We start from the raw sequence: 15,045 nt of genomic DNA, 5'->3' as shown, positions 1-15,045 counted from the left end.
TAATATTGTTTAACACAAATTATAGTTATTTGGGATTGATATTTTAGCATAGATCAATCATATAAAGAAATTAGTGTGCTCAGGTTTAACATGTTTATAGAAGCATAAAACTCAAGCCTTTTATAGAAGTATTTATGAGTTCACAATCTGTCAATGTTTCAATACGAGATGAAATACATGTGATTTTAAGTTGAACCCGCTTAACTTTTTCACCCAAAAAAGTCTTCGCAAACTTTACAATCAAATGATACAACCCTTCCTTGGAATGCATTCTTATCCCGTAAGGTCGTAACGCACCTGCCATGAGTCTGAATATGAAATGTGTCGGTAAACGTGGACAGCGCTCTACCAGCCAAACACGTTCTGGAAAGGCACAATCAGCATATTAATGATAGAAATACAATTCTCATCTACCTATAGCAATTATCATCGAATATAGTTGTGAGTCAGTGAACAACTTGTGATGTCTCTTTAAATGGTCTATGTACAAAAGATATGTGACCTACCTTGCTAGTTGTGGCTGTCCTCATGTCAAACCGGAATGCGTCTCAGGAGACGCATGGATCTGTCACGATACTCTAATAATTAAAATTTTGAATCCATTAAAACATTGGTCCTAATGTTTTTAGTAATTGAGATTATTTACTGACTCCTCATCACTTGGAAAGCCATCACAGCTTTCATGAAGAATCCTAGGATATTCAACGACAAAAAGAATTATCACACTTCAAAAGCCCTTCAAAGCATCATGCTTCATTCTTTGACAATCCTCCTACTTAACCCTCCATGTTAAACCAACACAAGAATGGAAGTCTTTAAGAACCTATGCAGTTCTTTGATGATAGATGGATACTTATAACACTCAGTATTGCACCTTCTTTAGTGCCCTCTTAAGCTACTAAGTGAATTCTTATAGGAATTCTTTAACTTTTTAAGATAGAAAGACAAGATGAACCATTCATTGATCGAATAATGTTATTGTAAGTTAATTTCTAAGAGAACTTCATTGATCAACTACAACAGTGATTAAAACTTGCATTTAGTTGACCCTCACAAATGGAACTACATTCATCTCATTGGAGAAAATGCATGTGCTAACATATGTTCCTCAAATCTATAGACTCTCTAATGAGCTTTAACTTCTTGAGCCTTTAAATCTTATCTACCTCATCAATGTTAGTTTGACTCTTTTATCACACATTTATGTATGTTCAAGATTTAACATAAAGAAATGCACTATAGGAAAAGATGAATTGTTTTAGAGTGGGTAAGTAGGTTTCAGTTGCTTACACATTTAGTATGTGTTTAAGGGTTGGGTGGGGGTAGTATACCATATACGGAAATGAAAGTAATTTCATTTCTTCGACTTAGTTCCGTGGAAAAAGTTTACATGAGGATACTACCTTATAATGTAGAACTACGGATGCCCCTCAAAAATCCATCGGAAAAAGGTAGTTTTAATTTTGAAAAACCCTTTGATTGATCATCTCGACATTGAGATGTATGACTATGAAAAATAAAAAGATTTTAAGTCTCAGAAATAGTGCATTGTACAATACATTATCTAACCGTCCATTTTCAAGATTTTCATATGTTTATAGATCTACTTGATTTTAACCATTTTTTAAATTTAAAATGTTATAATTAGATATAAAAATAGATTTTGAGATAATCCTAAGAACATTTTACATCAAAATTATAGACCATGATATAATTTGAAGGTGCACCTTACCTCTACACCTACGGATGCATCCATATGCCAACTGCACCCTAGTTCCTATACTCTACTTCACCAAACTTTTAGAAATTGGATGGCAGACTTAGTTTCACGCAGGAAAGGGGTGGATCGTGGTGGTAGCACCTTCATATCTAGCTACCATGTTGTTGTTTCTAATCCTGCTGACACCAGCCACTGACACTTTCAAAAAAGCTAACCCCTTAATCCATTTGAAAAAATGGGTAGGGGCCTGTCTTCCCCACTGTATTACTCAAAAAACAAAAACAGACTCAGGTTCATGTTATGCAACAATAAGGTACTTGAACAATTAAATGATGATTATACCAAAATTTCATTAAAAATGGAAACCCAAACTTAATTTTCTATAATCCATCACTTAGAAGACAATCTTTCATCCACTAGGTTTTCAATGTAGTCACATGGGGAGAGGAACACTTCAATATAAATAGGCAAGAACGTGCTCTAAGCCAAGGTTTTCCGCATTGCAGGTGCAACATGGATGTTTAGCCTTCTATTCTCAACGGGTTCCAAGTTAACATTCAAAAAAAGAAAAAGAAAATAAATGATACAAATTTGATTCGCCAAACATAGTTTCTTTGCTTTCTCTTCATTAAACATTAAAAGAAATGATACAAATTCGATTGGCAAAACATAGTTTCTTAAAAAAGAAAAGAAGTGATACAAATTCGATTGGCCAAACATATATTCTTTGCTTTCTCTTCATTAAACATTGGCCCATGAACCTTGTATTCAATTTTTCTAGTTGATCCCTCTAAGTCTTTGTCTTCCCTCTCCAAGTCCTTGTCCTCTCTCTCTCTCTCTCTCTAAGTATAGGATACTACAGTCTTCTCTTTCCATGTCCTTGTCTTATGGATGAAATCTCTCTCTCTCTCCCTAGTCCATGATTTGAACATGGAATGTGCCTTTTGAGAAGTTTGCATCATCAATTCATGAGTCTTAACATGTGAGGGTGGCGAATTTCATTCATAAAGGCCAAGGCCAAGAAGGCCTTTAAGGGATACTAGCCGGCCAAACATTAAAGAGTGAGTTGTTTCTAGCTTTATTGCAACTGTACCCAGCTTTGAAAACCTAACCCTAGATTTTGAGGCCCATCTTTCTCAATATCAAAGAGCCACAAGCCTATGGCACGTGCACCATGCAACTAAATAACCTCATAACACATTTAATAGTCTTTATGTTACCACCCTTTTGAATAAATTCCTCATCCATGGTGCTGGTTCGCACGTGTGCTGCTTTGAGGTGCTTGATAGAGAAGGGTGGTGGACCACCTTTGATTTCTAAATTTTTTTTTGCAAGGAAAAGTAATTGGTGAGTTGGCCGCCTCACCTATTCTTGTGCGGTCTCCCTATAAAATCATCGCAAAGAAAGAATTTTTATCCGAAATTTTAAGATTTGCTAATCTCAACTATGATGATGCTTATGAATTTGGAATTTCTTTTTTTCAAAAAAATGAAATTTTTTATATTGTTTTATGCACCATCCATTTTAGCTTTTTGTGGATGCACCATTTTTTGATATCCATCTTAAAGTTGGTCGTCTGATGCATGAGGGACCGCACAACAATAGGTTAGTCGGCTGACTCATCAAAACTGTGTCCTTTTTCTTTGGTCCAAATTTGTACAAGTTTCTATCCAACCTTGTCAGATGCTTGGCTCAATTTGAAGACTGTAGAGAGAGAAAAGGCTTCATCACAATTTGTTGAAAATTCAAATCAAATGTCTGAGATCTTAGTCCACACTTCAACAAGAAATTTACCCAGTTTTCAACTTTTTAAGCGCATTGATTATCGCATTTTCTTCAGAAACTGGTAGAATAGGGATCAAATATTCCACATTTGTGGTCTTCCTCCCTTCTTCATTGACTGCAAACCAACCCCATCTCCAATCTCTCTTATTTGCTCCTGCATATCTCACAAATAGATGCAGAAGTGAAACACAAAGCCCTCTTCCAAAAGAAAAAGAAGCGAGGGATGCTTATCTTGGACCTTGCTTTGGTCAGATCCAACGAGTTTCTTTTGGACCTTGCTTTGGTTGAAACCCCTTACAGTATTATTAAAAGGGTCAAAAGATAACAAATTACACTTCAGGGTATCTTTAAGGTTTTCTATTAAGAATTATCTACAAAGAGATCATTCTTGTGTACATGGAGTTCACAATTATTTTTATCCCTTAAATTTCAGAATGGGTGGTTGTAAGAATGTCACTGAATAGACACAAAATTTCAAAAAAAAAAAAATTTTCTCGGACTTCGTCACTCGATCCAAGCCATCCAACTTGACATTGCCAGTGAAGGGTGGTGGGCTTTGGGAACTTGGACCCAATCAAGTACACCTTTAAAAAAATAGATAAATTAAAAAATACATAATTGCATATTTAAAATGCAAAACATGTAAAGCTATTTTTGTCATTTGAAACAAGCAAGGCAGGCATTGGTATAAAATGATAAAGTTGAGCATTAGGAAGTACGAACACATTTCCAGATTTCCTACACCCAAAGGTAATTTTGTTATTTGGTGAGAATTATGTGGCTCAATTGAAATTACCTTTTTAACCCCAGCTATTATGTTTTGGATAGACACAAGTATTCCTTTATTTAAATATAGAATACATGTTTCTTGTTCGTAACACTAAAAATTTGAGGGGCAAGATAGTATTTTGACTCGATCTAGTTGATAATGATTTCACTCGATCTAGTTGCCCAAGTAGAACGACCATTTTAACTCTAGTTATATAGCACAAGAAAGCCATAATTGTATTTTTTCTTAGGGAAATTATCCAAAGCGGTACAACGAGGGGTATCTTTTAAAATACTACAATACCTTGCTCGTACAAAACAATAAAAATATCTCTAAATGTTTCACATTTTAAATAACAAAAAAAAAGGCAGCTTGAAAAAAAAAATTTGACACATCGTTATGAAGATGTACTAAACCGACATAAAAAGTCAAAAACAAACCCTCAAATATAATTTGTTACCTTTTGATCCTTCTAATGATATTATAAAGATTCAAGCATTCTTTTGTTTTTTTATAATTCTCCCATATACATAATATTTCACATTATATATCGTTATAATATCATGTTAATAGAATACAATTATTATCTAGTACGACGAACCTTTATTGGATCCAAATACCCAAGGCCCACCATGGTCCAGACCCGGATAGAGACGATTTAGACTACGCAAGTTTAGGTCCACGTCGAAGGTCAGTCCCGGGTCAGGTTCATAGTTTTCATTAACATACATTTGATCAATTTGTAGTAGAACCGTTTGTACCCCGAATTTTTTTCTCTATCATATCATATAGGCAAGAAAAACTTTAATCACAAGTTTAGCAAAAACTCGATACTAAACGCCACCAAATAATCCATTAGGGCTGGCAATGAACTGACCTTGCCCAATCAACCCGGGCCCAAAAAGACTAGGACATTGACCAGGGCCACCACGACCCGAGGACAAGGCCAGGTCAGACCTGAATGAGCCAGGTCAGACCTGAATGAGCCAGATCTTTTTCGGCACCATCAGAGCTGTGCCAGGCTTGGTCCGGCCTTGTAGGGACAAGGGTGAGGTCTAGCCTGGCCCATAACCACCACCATTGTTGTTTATGACTGCTATATGTTTGACCTTAGTGAGACATTCTTTGGTTGTTTTAGCATCCTGTATAGCTTGTTTAATGATGACTAATTTCCACCTCCCATCAAGCTTCTTCACCTTCCTCAGTGTCCTGAAAAGTATTGCTCATACCAACAAATATAGCAGCACCTCTCTCTCTCTCTAGAATAATGCTCACACCACCAAATCCAGTACCCTCTCTATCTAACATAATGCTCATACCACCAAATCTAGTACCCTCTCTCTCTCCCCCCCCCGTCTCTCTCTCTCTAAAGTAATGCTCATACCACTAAATCTAGTACCCTCTTTCTCTCTCTTAACAATGGTGCATTGTCCACTCGTGGCCACAGAAAGTCAATGTGACAGAGTGTGACGAATGATATCGAGGTGTTTTAATGGAGAGTGGTCCATCAGATATGGAGCATTCATAAATAAAAATAAGAGAGAGAGAGGGGCCATCCCTAAGAAGAGCAATAATTAAATGTAACAAACAAAAGCAGGTACAACACCCTCAACAGACGAGCAGCAAAGAAAGATACACAGCTAAAAATAGGCAAAATTTGCCTTTGGCCACTATAGAAATTCCATTCAAAAGTCTCAAGAGAAGTCAATACCCGAACCATTTTACCCTTACTGCTTTCTCTCTCTTCACCCACAGCAAGGGAACCCATCTATGGTGCGTTCTTGACTCCATCTCTATAGACTTAAGAAAAACCCACTACCAAAATCAAAGGAAAAAAACCTGTAAACTCTCAAAATTAATAAAACCCCAAAAAAATGGATTAGACAGAATGAATCACAGAAACATGGAGAGAGAAAACCGAAAAGAGAAAACTAGAGAGAGAGGAGAACCCAAGAAAAATGGGTGGTGTTCATGTCGAAGCATTTGAGAAACACCCATCTTTAGAGAGAGAGAGAGGAGAGACCCAAGGAAAAATTTTTGATTTCCTCTCTGCTCTTGATGAAGCATTCAAGAACCAATCGATGAACTTGAATGCAGTACAGCAAGAGCGGAATTAATGGTGGGTGGGGTGGTTATAAATAACTCTTCCCCCTCACTCTCTCTTTCTCTCTCTAAGCTCCTGAGCAATTCAAAGCTGCCTTTATTTGCTGGACAGTAGTACTGATGAGGTTGTTCACTGTAGTAACTGATTCTAGATTTAGTTTGGCAGATGGGAGGCTGCTCACTAAAATTTGAAAAGCCACTGTTATGAGAGAGCCTGATGACCCTGAAGAAGAAGAGCTTGAGGTTGAGGGACCACCAATAAGATTGTGATCAGGAGGCCTACCATCTGGTAAAATGGTGAAACCAGAGGGCAGGAGAGCAATGTATGATGGGTCCTCCCCACTCATGGCTATGTTGGCGGCAGTGACATCGATAGGGGCATAGACCACGAGTGAGCCCGAAGAGTCGGTGCAGCTCTCTTGGAGGATCAGCATGTTGTTCTGGCTCGAGTTGAATGCCTGTGATGAGAGAGAGAGAGGATAAAATCAGTTATAACTAACATGTTAAAAACACAATCAGAGAAGGCACCCACTTTTTGAATTGACTAATGTCATGTCAAGCTAGAGAGAGAGTAAAGTCTCTTCTTTCTGAACTTATTTCGCCACTACAAAACCTAAATTTTCAAGCCACAAGATGGGAAACTAAGCAGTCCAATTAGTCTCATATATCTGCAATTAATTTCTCCACCGAGGGAGTTCAATCCAAGGCCCAAACTACTCAGTGCAGTTTATTTGCAATTATGACTAAAATTATTGCTTCATTTTTCAAAAAATCATGGGTTTTTATAGAGCCTTATGAACATCACTGAAACCCATTGCACATTTGAAGAAATAATCACCATCTCTAACCACAATTAAAGTCAGAAACTTACTCGAAGAAGAGAGATGCAGTTGCCAGGATGCGAACCATTTGCTATATGAGCAACCTCTTGAACAGCATTTCCACTTGAAAGCACATCCCACTGTCAAATGATAAACGCTTAGACAATCCAAGTTTTTGCCTGTGGTTGTGTCTGTGTGAAAGAGAGAGAGAGAGACAGAGATTACTTGAGGTCGGGTCCTCTCATCCCTGAAGAAATTGAAGATATTTTGAGGGGAAACAGGAAGCCACAATGAGGTAGCAGCACTTAGTACGACACCATTGGGCTGGCCAGGGTCTGTGCTCTTATGGGTGGTGACACGAACTCCATCATCATTCAAACCAGAAAGAGCAGTCCATCTATGGCTACTTGAGGCACTAATACTCGAGCAAAAGTTGTTAATCATCCTTTGGGCAAGCTTCATCATGCTCCTTCTTCCATCAGGAGAGGGAATCACTGTAAACAGAAAATTTGGCGGATATATCATTCTCTATACAGATTCACAGATCTCTCTCTCTCTCTCTCTCTCTCTCTCTCTCTCTCTATAAAACACACCCACAATCATACGAAGAACTGGAATTGCAATGTATAACCCTTTCACGGCATCTATACCACAACTGTCAGAGAAAGTTTTATTTTCCCTCACAACTGTTAGAGAAAGTTTTCTTTTCCCTCTTATTTTGCTTAGTAATCTGGGAATTAGCATAGGTTTCTCAATAACCAGACTAGGGGGGAGAGAGAGAGAGGGTACCTCCAAGGTCCCGAGCCGAAATGCTGGTGACCATCAGACTAGCCACTCTCTCACACATCCTCTGCAGGCTTGCAAGCCATCGATGGGCGCCAAATGCCATTCCACTGTGTATCAGCTGCCTGTAAATCCTATGGGTTGGGTTCTTATCTTCAATTTCCACATGCTCAACCCATGTCACCTGTTCAAGAAATACCTAGATTCAGGCCCCAATTTTCAGTTTTCTTTGTCTTTTCTTTTTTCAACTTAATCAATAGACCTTCTAGTTTCTATCATATCATTTGCAAAACTCTTTCCCTGCTCTGATTCCATAACGTGGGGCCTCAACCTTTTTGGAGAAAGAGGACTGATAACATGAAAATCATTCTACAAGCTTTCTATCACCTGAAAGTTCTAGTTTGTCTCATCATCGTCATAAATCCCAAACTACAGCAGTTCAATTTGGGTCTAATTTCTCTGCGAAGCGCAGTTAAATAAAATACGGACAATTCTAGTAACAGTTTTGCATCACCTTGAAGTTATAGTTTCTAACTCATCATTGTAACTGTCTTACTCTAGTGATTCACTAGCTGGAGTTCAATTTTTTTGCAGAGAGATAATGAAGTACATAAAAGAAACTACTGCACAACAGTATCTGATCACCTTGGAGTATCCATTAGGCATGTCCTGTATCAAACAACCAGAGGGAAATTTTCGACATTGTAACAATGAATTGAACTGAGTCTCTCTAGCTGAGTCCACAGATACATCTACCACTGCCCAAGAGCCTGGGCCATGGTGTTGGCAATATCGAAGAAAATAGAACTCCCTTGTCGAAACCAGGGGCGAAAGAACCTGCAACTCTGCATGCATCTGCATTTGTTTTGAATTAGAACTTTCATTCTTTTCATTTTTTTTCATATTTTAAAGAAACCAATTTAAAAACAACCACGTTGACTGTTTAGAGGCTAAGACAGCTGTTTGCTTAACTTCTTACCAGTTGTAGAGAGCCACTTCGATTTCCTGGAAGACCCGGTGAGAGAACTTCAATGATCCTTGCCCTTGAAATGATGGTGGGGAACATCTCCATCCATTTGTTCTGCAACCACATCCACACTTTTAATATAATCTCTCTCTCTCTCTAGAAATACATCAAGAGAGAAATAAAACAGAAACAAATGAATGAATGGAAGGATGGATGAAACAATGGATTTCTTCCTTTTCTAAATGGGTTAAAGAAAACCAACTTAGCCCCTTACATCACCTGAGAGAGAGAGAGAGAAAGAGAGACTCACTGGGTCCACCAACATATCAATCAATGCCACACCATTCATGATCACAAGGCCTGAATCTCTCGAAGCTTCTGTTCTCAAATCAGGGTTCTTCCCCTGACTAGGCCTCGCAAAGACCCTCTCATAGTTATCCAAATTAAGAACTTCACCAGCTTCTGGTGATGTTTTCATCCATAATCGTTCTTCAGCCTGCACCAATCTCAAAAATTCGTCCATGGCATTGGTTGCAAGGTCCACCATTATCGATTTCTCAAGCTCCGCCACTCCTCCACCACTAGATAATGGCAAACCAGCTAAAGAAGAACTACCAGGAAGAAGATCAAGGTCTAAAGAGGGCCCAATTCCCTGACCCCCAAAGTTACCGACCGTGAGGTCTAGTGCTGACATGGTGACTGGTTGAACTGGTGGTAACTGAGGAATAGGCCTTCCCATGTACTTTGCAGTAATGCTTGATATTCTATCAAGCTAAAGCAAAAAGAGAGAATTTAGAGAGCGAATTACAAAGAAGATAACAAAAAAATCCAATTCATTTGTAATAAACCTCATTAATGGCCAATCTCATTTTCTTTTCTCGGCATTTTCACATGTGCACACGAGCAATGCGCACGCGTGCTTGTGCAGGGGCGCACGCACACACAGTGAGGTAACTTTTGAATTGATATTCATATTCCTTTACCCTAATGCTTGACACTCTGTCAAGCTAAAAATAGAAACAAAATACAGAGTAGAAGCATTAATGTGAATTTCTTTATCCTAGCTCTGAAAGTAAGAGAGACAACCGTGGAGTCCGTATTCCTGTATAATCTACAGCAATGCTTGATACAGTGGTGTTACATCAAGTTATAATGGGAAGAAAAGAAGAAGTGCAATAAGAGTAAAACAACAGATTTAAAAGGTTAACATGAATGCATGAATGCCCATTTGTATTGATTCTTACTGGTGCACTATCTCAACTTTTTCTCACGAAGAGAGCGTTTTATATAGCATTGGGTAAGAGAGAAATACTGGTTACTGTAGGAACTAACTTATATTTAGAGAGAGAAAGTTCAACCTCTTCTTTCAGACGGGCATTTTCTAGGCGAAGTTTCTGCTCATCAAAATAGTCATCACCAACAGGAGGGCCTCCACATGAAGGACAAATAACATTCTTGAGGGCCTCCCTGATAGCTATATTCTCACACCTAATTTTGTCATTCTCAGCTCTAAGTGCGCAGTTATCGGCTCGTTCATGTTGGGCCTGTCCATTATTAAACAATGTTTATCGCCATGAAAACAAAAGTAAAATGTATGTGAGAGAGAGCTTTTCAAATCAAAACAGAACACCCAAGAAAAGTAAAATACCAATCCGAGAGAGAGAGGTGACTTTGAGTTGATACCTTCATTTGGGTCCTTCTATTCTGGAACCAAAATTTAATTTGTCGAGGTTCGAGACTCAAGTCCCTGCTAAGCTGTAATCTCTGTTTCTCGTCTGGATGTGGATTTTCCTTGAACATCCTTCACCCCATAACAATGAAAATTAGAATAAACAAAAAAGAAAAAAAAGGAAAAATATATTAAACATGATATTTCAAAGTTTTATATAAAACCCAACAAATAGAGGGAAAAAAAAAGGAAAGGAATCAATCATATAATACTGGACATTGAAGAGTTACCCAAAACAGAAATCAAGGAAAAGATCAAAATGAATAAAAAAAAAAGCTTGTTGAGGTCTACTTTTAGGAGGCAAGCAAAAAAAGTATAACTTTTTTTCTTTTTTTTTACTGATATATCAGCACAGAATATATCGATAAACAAAATTGGACTTCCGTTCTAAGAATGATTTTCAAGCAATAAAAAATTCGAAAAAGAAATAAAAGAAGAAGAACAAGGAATTTGATATAAAAAATAAATGTATAAATAAAAAAAAACAACTGAGCTCGGGTTTTGACTTCGAAGCTCAAGAAATAAAGAAATGAAACTCGGTGTTGGGTTTTGATTCCAATACAAATAAAAAAGAAAAAAAAATTAAAAAAGGAAAGCCGAAGCTGGTCTGTTATTGATCCTTACGCAAAATACAAGTAAAAAAACCTGAAAAACTGGGTTTTGGCCTTTTTGGTCTTAATTTTGGAGAGAGAAACAATAAAGAAATCGAAATGGTTATGGGTTTACGAATCCGGGTCTTGATTCTTACGCAATGTTTATATATAAATAAAACCAGAAGAACCGGGTTTCATGTCTTAATCGTTGCCCGGAGCAACTAAATGACATAAAAAAAAAAACGGCTTCAAAATTTTTGGGTTCATGAAATTAAGGCTTCGAGAGAGAGAGACTGGATTGCATGTTTTAATCGTTAAAAAGGCAGACAAAGTTTTAGGTTTGGGTTTTGGGTATTGAGAAATTTGTACAAACACAGAGAGAGAAAACACTCGATTTCAGGTTTCTGTCGTGTTCCCCAAAGCAAACAAAAGAAGATTGAGCCTTTCGGGTTTGGGTTTTAGGTATTGAAACTTCTAATTTTTTACCTACAGAAGGAATAACTATAAAGGAAAGGACGAAGAGAGAGTGGGTTTGGCTCATTACGCTTCAAGCTCCTGAATCTGGTGAGCTGTGTGGCGGTGGTATCTCTTCTTCTTCCTCTGAGGATCAGAGGCATCTTGATCATCTCCCGAACCACCCTCCATTTTCTTGCAATCAAACCACACTACTCCATGAAAGTTCAACCTTCGAATAAAAAAGCCCCAAAAAACCCAGAAACATTTTTTCCATTCCAAACCCTAAAACATCCATGTTCCAGTCCTAAACAAAGCCATTGACAACAAACAAAAAAAAGAGAAAGAGCCTCAGAAAATGCTTATTCCAAAGTAAAAGAAGAAACACATACCTTCTAACAAAAGAAATCAATAGAAGAGATTCAAGAGAGAGAAAATAGAGGAAAGACACTTACTATATCAATCCGTATCAAACCCACTCTCTTAAATTGGCCTGACATGTACCAGGGGCTCGCGTTCATATTTCCATGGCGATATTGTTTGCCCATTTGTTGGAGTGAAGGCTTCTACATTTTGGGTCAAGAAAAAACCAGTCTCTATAACGCCTGTAAAAACTGATATCCTTCCTGATGGTCGCTATATGAGAAGCAACGCTAGAGAGAGAAAGAGTAAGAAAGAGATAGAGAGTAAGAGAGAGAAAGAGATAGAGAGTAAGAGAGAGAAAGAGAGAAAGAGATAGAGAGTAAGAGAGAGAAAGAGATAGATAGTAAGAGAGAGAAAGAGTAAGAAAGAGATAGAGAGTAAGAGAGAGAAAGAGTAAGAAAGAGAGAGAGAAAGTGAGGGCGCCTGTCAAATGGTAACCGATGAATTTAAAGCCCCGAGTCCCGAAGAGAGAGAGAGAGAGTGGGGTGTTAATGAGATAGAGTTAATGAGAGAGAATCTAGAGAGAGAAAGTAAGAAAGGAGAGAGAGAGAGAGTGAGCGTGTGGGAAGGGAGAGAGTGCAAGCTGGAAGAAGAAGAAAGACAGTAGAGAGAGAAAGAAGAACTCAAAGGAGAGGAGAGACTGAAAACAGTGAGCTCAATCAATCAAAGAGAAATGGAGGAGAGAGAGAGAGAGGGAATTAATGAGAGAGAGTGGAAAGTGCGGGAGTTAAATCTTCTCAGCAGTCGAGGGGAGGAGGTATTGGAGTTTGGTACAAATACGCAGTACACAACTTCATTAGGTCAGCGCCTTTCAGGGCAGCTCTCCCTTCGACCACTTCCCGGTCGCCGAGATTTCAGATACCGGCGATCTTTTTGCCGAAATATCTCTCTCTCTATCTGTCGCTCTCTCTTCCTCGGGCACTGCAACACTGGGAAATAGCGATCCTCTATTTTAATGAAAATAATAAGAGGTGACTAAATTTGCCAACTCTATTTTTTAATGATTAATAATTCATCTAAAAGAGGAGAAAATAATGGGTGGATCACTAAAAATGGAAATGGTTAATTTTTCGAATTTGCACTTATGTTTTGGGTGGTGATATTAAAAAGAAGCGGTTGATTACTGAAAACGAGGCACAAATTTTTTCTCTTTAATGTTAAAATGGCGGACAAATTAACCGACCAATTGTTATTTTTTATTTTTGGTTTTTTTGGAACGAGGATTTGAGAATCCGCGAGTTGTTTTGCAAATCTTTTGCCGATTTATTCACTGTGGAGTGAAGCAACAAAACAACCCTGCTTATTATGACAATCACAAAAACACCACTGCCACTTTGTTTGGAAGCTACTGGTGTACGGTAATTGGTACGCCATGTCAATGATATCCACTGTTTGTTCATGTTGTTGGACGGTAAGGATCAACCATACTCGTTTTTCTCATCCTCATGGATTATGGTTGCCTTTGAGTGTGCTTTATTTCTTTTATTTTTATTCTTGTCTATTGTAGAAATCAGATGATCGGTGTCAGTACACTATATTCAATGAAGTTAGGGGATCGATTTTTGCCATTGTCTCATTTAGGTAAGGAAAAAGTTTATACGAGGTTGCAATTTTAAATTGTAGAATTACATATGCACGTAAAAAATCTATCGAAAAAGGTTGTTTTAATGTTGAAAAACCTTCTAATTGATCATCCCAACACCGCAATGTATGAATATGAAAGAAAAAAGATTTTGAGTCCCAGAAACAGTGCACCTTGCAACGCATTATCTGGACCGTCCAATTTCAAGATTTTCATATGTTTACCGATCTAATTGATTTTAATTATTTTTGAAGTTCAAAATTTTATAATAAGATATGAAAATAGATTTTGAGATAATCCTAAGAATATTTTACACTAAAATTACATATTATGATAAAATTTGGAAGTGCACCTTATTTGGATTGTTTAAGGTTGCAACCTTATAGAAAAACCACACCCTTTAGATAAACAATATTGTTTGTTTGTGGACATAATATAGCAGCTTATAGGATTGTGGCTAATTCGGGAACATAAAATCTGTGTTGTTAAAGTTTTACTATTTTTATGCTTCAATAAAATTGCTCAGAGAATTTTTTTTCGAAATGAACGGATTATGTCGGCAAGCAATGCCGCCAGCAATGCATGTTTTCTTCATGAAGCTTGGCACATGTGGCATAATTCATGAGTATAATGTCTTATAAATCTTATAATTCATGAGTATAATGTCGTAATAAAGGTACCTTTAAGATAATCCACTTAATTGTTGTATGGATATTGTGTATCCACTTAGTGTTTTTGTTGGATAAGAAGCATTATTTCTTTATGGATGTACTAGAGCAACTTACCCGACGTCGGTCAATGTCTAAATGGATGTTGTTAATGCTTCTATGCTCAGATTGTTTAGAAAATGTTTACTATTTTTGTGTGTCTGGTAAACTACTCTGAGCGGTATTCGGAATGAACCGGCTATGCTAGCTAGCAATATCACTAGTAATGCATGTTTGCCGAGTAAAAACTTTGCAAACTTAGCATAATTCAGGAGTACAGCATGTAGTAAGTCCTGATAAAGGTACCAATATTGTTAATGGAGGTTTGATCGAGCTCGGGATCGTTAGTGCTAATGTTGCATTAAGATAAGTCACTTTATTGTTGTTTGGATGAATGTTTATCATATGGCAATCAACACAGGACAAAAAATATCCATTTGGTTGATGATATTATTAACAGATCGTTGAACATTATTTCTATTATTGCGAGAGGCGAAAAGAATTTTCTAATAAATTTTAAGAACAAATGAAGTATGCAAGTGAGAATAGCACTAATCATGAATGTTACTCAGTGAGTCCCGGCAAATGCAGCATGATTTCTGAGTAAGGA

At 37.5% G+C, this 15,045-nt stretch overlaps 1 protein-coding gene across 3 annotated transcripts; it reads right to left on the bottom strand.

The window, feature by feature from the left end:
• Window positions 1-5,921: 5,921 nt before the first annotated feature.
• On the bottom strand, window positions 5,922-13,101 carry HDG11 (homeodomain GLABROUS 11). Of its 3 annotated transcripts, none has more exons than XM_020670515.2 (11): window positions 12,179-13,101; window positions 11,815-12,030; window positions 10,632-10,749; window positions 10,307-10,492; window positions 9,259-9,720; window positions 8,961-9,062; window positions 8,627-8,836; window positions 7,988-8,165; window positions 7,424-7,692; window positions 7,249-7,338; window positions 5,922-6,835 (listed from the first exon to the last, which is right to left on the bottom strand). In XM_020670515.2, the coding sequence occupies exons 2-11, from the start codon at window positions 11,913-11,915 to the stop codon at window positions 6,446-6,448; spliced, it is 2,106 nt and encodes a 701-aa protein (XP_020526174.1). In that variant the 5' UTR covers window positions 11,916-12,030; window positions 12,179-13,101; the 3' UTR covers window positions 5,922-6,445. The 3 variants fall into 3 exon arrangements, with proteins under 3 accessions (XP_020526174.1, XP_020526173.1, XP_006849468.1); XM_020670514.2 differs by having other exon boundaries at window positions 11,815-11,918; window positions 12,179-13,092; XM_006849405.4 differs by having other exon boundaries at window positions 11,815-11,918; window positions 12,116-12,181.
• Between the last annotated feature and the right edge of the window lie 1,944 nt (window positions 13,102-15,045).

The sequence above is a fragment of the Amborella trichopoda genome, chromosome 4 (genome assembly GCF_054954075.1).
Source record: "Amborella trichopoda isolate Santa Cruz 75 chromosome 4, AtrichopodaSantaCruz75HAP2 v2.0, whole genome shotgun sequence".
In the NCBI taxonomy this organism is placed as follows: domain Eukaryota; kingdom Viridiplantae; phylum Streptophyta; class Magnoliopsida; order Amborellales; family Amborellaceae; genus Amborella; species Amborella trichopoda.
Note: the sequence above shows the minus strand (reverse complement) of the source record. Positions and strands in the feature narration are given on the sequence as shown.